The sequence below is a fragment of the Aegilops tauschii genome, chromosome 4, assembly GCF_002575655.3.
Source record: "Aegilops tauschii subsp. strangulata cultivar AL8/78 chromosome 4, Aet v6.0, whole genome shotgun sequence".
NCBI lineage: Eukaryota > Viridiplantae > Streptophyta > Magnoliopsida > Poales > Poaceae > Aegilops > Aegilops tauschii.
The window spans coordinates 526,924,733-526,926,084 of record NC_053038.3 but is presented as its reverse complement, the minus strand read 5'-3'; the positions used below and the strand labels follow the sequence as shown (position 1 = coordinate 526,926,084).

The window sequence follows — 1,352 nt, the reverse complement described above, 5'->3', positions numbered from 1 at the left end:
CAGGGGTCTGGATCGAGGACTTTATACTACATATACATATGGCTCATGGGGACGATCTCCACGCCATCAAATACCTTCCCCTCAAACTAAAGGGACCAGCTAGACACTGGTTGAAAAGCCTCCCCAAAAATACAATTGGGAGTTGGGAGGAACTCGAGGACGCTTTCAGGGCGAATTTTCAAGGACTTATGTCCGGCCTCCGGATGCTGACGATCTAAGTCACATAATCCAACAGCCCGGAGAGTCCGCACGCAAGCCGGCCGAACACTGGGGGATAGAAAGAATTCCTGCCAGAGGTTCAAACAGTGAGCACGATCCACGCGACTCGTCCATCCATGAGAAGGCACAAACGCACGCATAAAGACGCGCGCGATATAGAGCCCATCATACCCACACCTAATTACTAGATGTCTTATCCAATCACTTTCGATCACACGGACGGCCGAACTAGTATTCGGCATGGAGGATCAACGGCCTTGGTGCTTGACCCAATAATTGACGGATACCGTCTCACCCGGGTCCTCATGGACGGCGGCAGTAGTCTCAATTTAATATATGAGGACACTGTCCGCAGGATGGAGATAAACCCATCCAGAATCAGCGAAAGCAACACCACCTTTGAAGGGGTGATACGAGGCGTTGAAGCCCACAGCAGGGGCTCCGTCATACTGGAGGTAACATTTGGCTCCCCAAGAAACTCCAGAAGCGAAGAACTACTCTTCATCATCGCACCCTTCCAAAGCGACTATCATGCATTGCTTGGAAGAACGGCCTTCGCCCGCTTCAACGCATTGCCGCACTACGGCTACCTTACTCTCAAAATGCCCGGTCCACGTGGCATCATCACCGTTAGCGAAATTACAGCGCTCTCTTCACGCGCAGAGGAACACGCGACGGCCCTAGCGGCCGGACTATAAGCGGCCTCCAATATAAAAAAATAAACATGACTGGTCGTTAAGACCACAGACACGGTGAGACGAGTCCGGTAGCCCAGCTCGAACCAGGGCACCGTATATGTCATCCCTTAGCGGATACCAGGGGCTATAAATACTTAATAAAGCCCCACACTTGGCTTAACCTTATGGGCAGGCCAACATCTTACATTTTTACTATCCATCGCATACTTACATTGTACTCTCCTATGAGTTTTCTATTTTCTTTTCACGGACAATGTTCGCGCGACACCCTTCCAGGATACGGCACAACGGAGACAAAGGCGCAGACGTGCAGCAGGGCCCCGTTCAACAGGTTTCTTTTTAGATTAAGCCCCTGTGTAAACCTTTTCTATTGCCTCTTGTTGTATAACCATCCCATGGGCTTCATACCCACAGAGGATACTGTCGTTTTTGGCA

At 50.4% G+C, this 1,352-nt stretch overlaps 1 protein-coding gene across 1 annotated transcript; it reads left to right on the top strand.

The window, feature by feature from the left end:
* The first annotated feature begins 524 nt into the window (after positions 1-524).
* LOC141022085 (uncharacterized) lies at positions 525-917 on the top strand. The gene has a single exon (XM_073497967.1). It carries the CDS (start codon positions 525-527, stop codon positions 915-917), a length of 393 nt encoding a protein of 130 aa, XP_073354068.1.
* The last annotated feature ends 435 nt before the right edge of the window (positions 918-1,352 follow it).

Coding starts and splice junctions, on each gene's coding strand:
- LOC141022085 (XM_073497967.1), top strand. CDS start 525: ATGGACGGCGGCAGTAGTCTCAATTTAATATATGAGGACACTGTCCGC.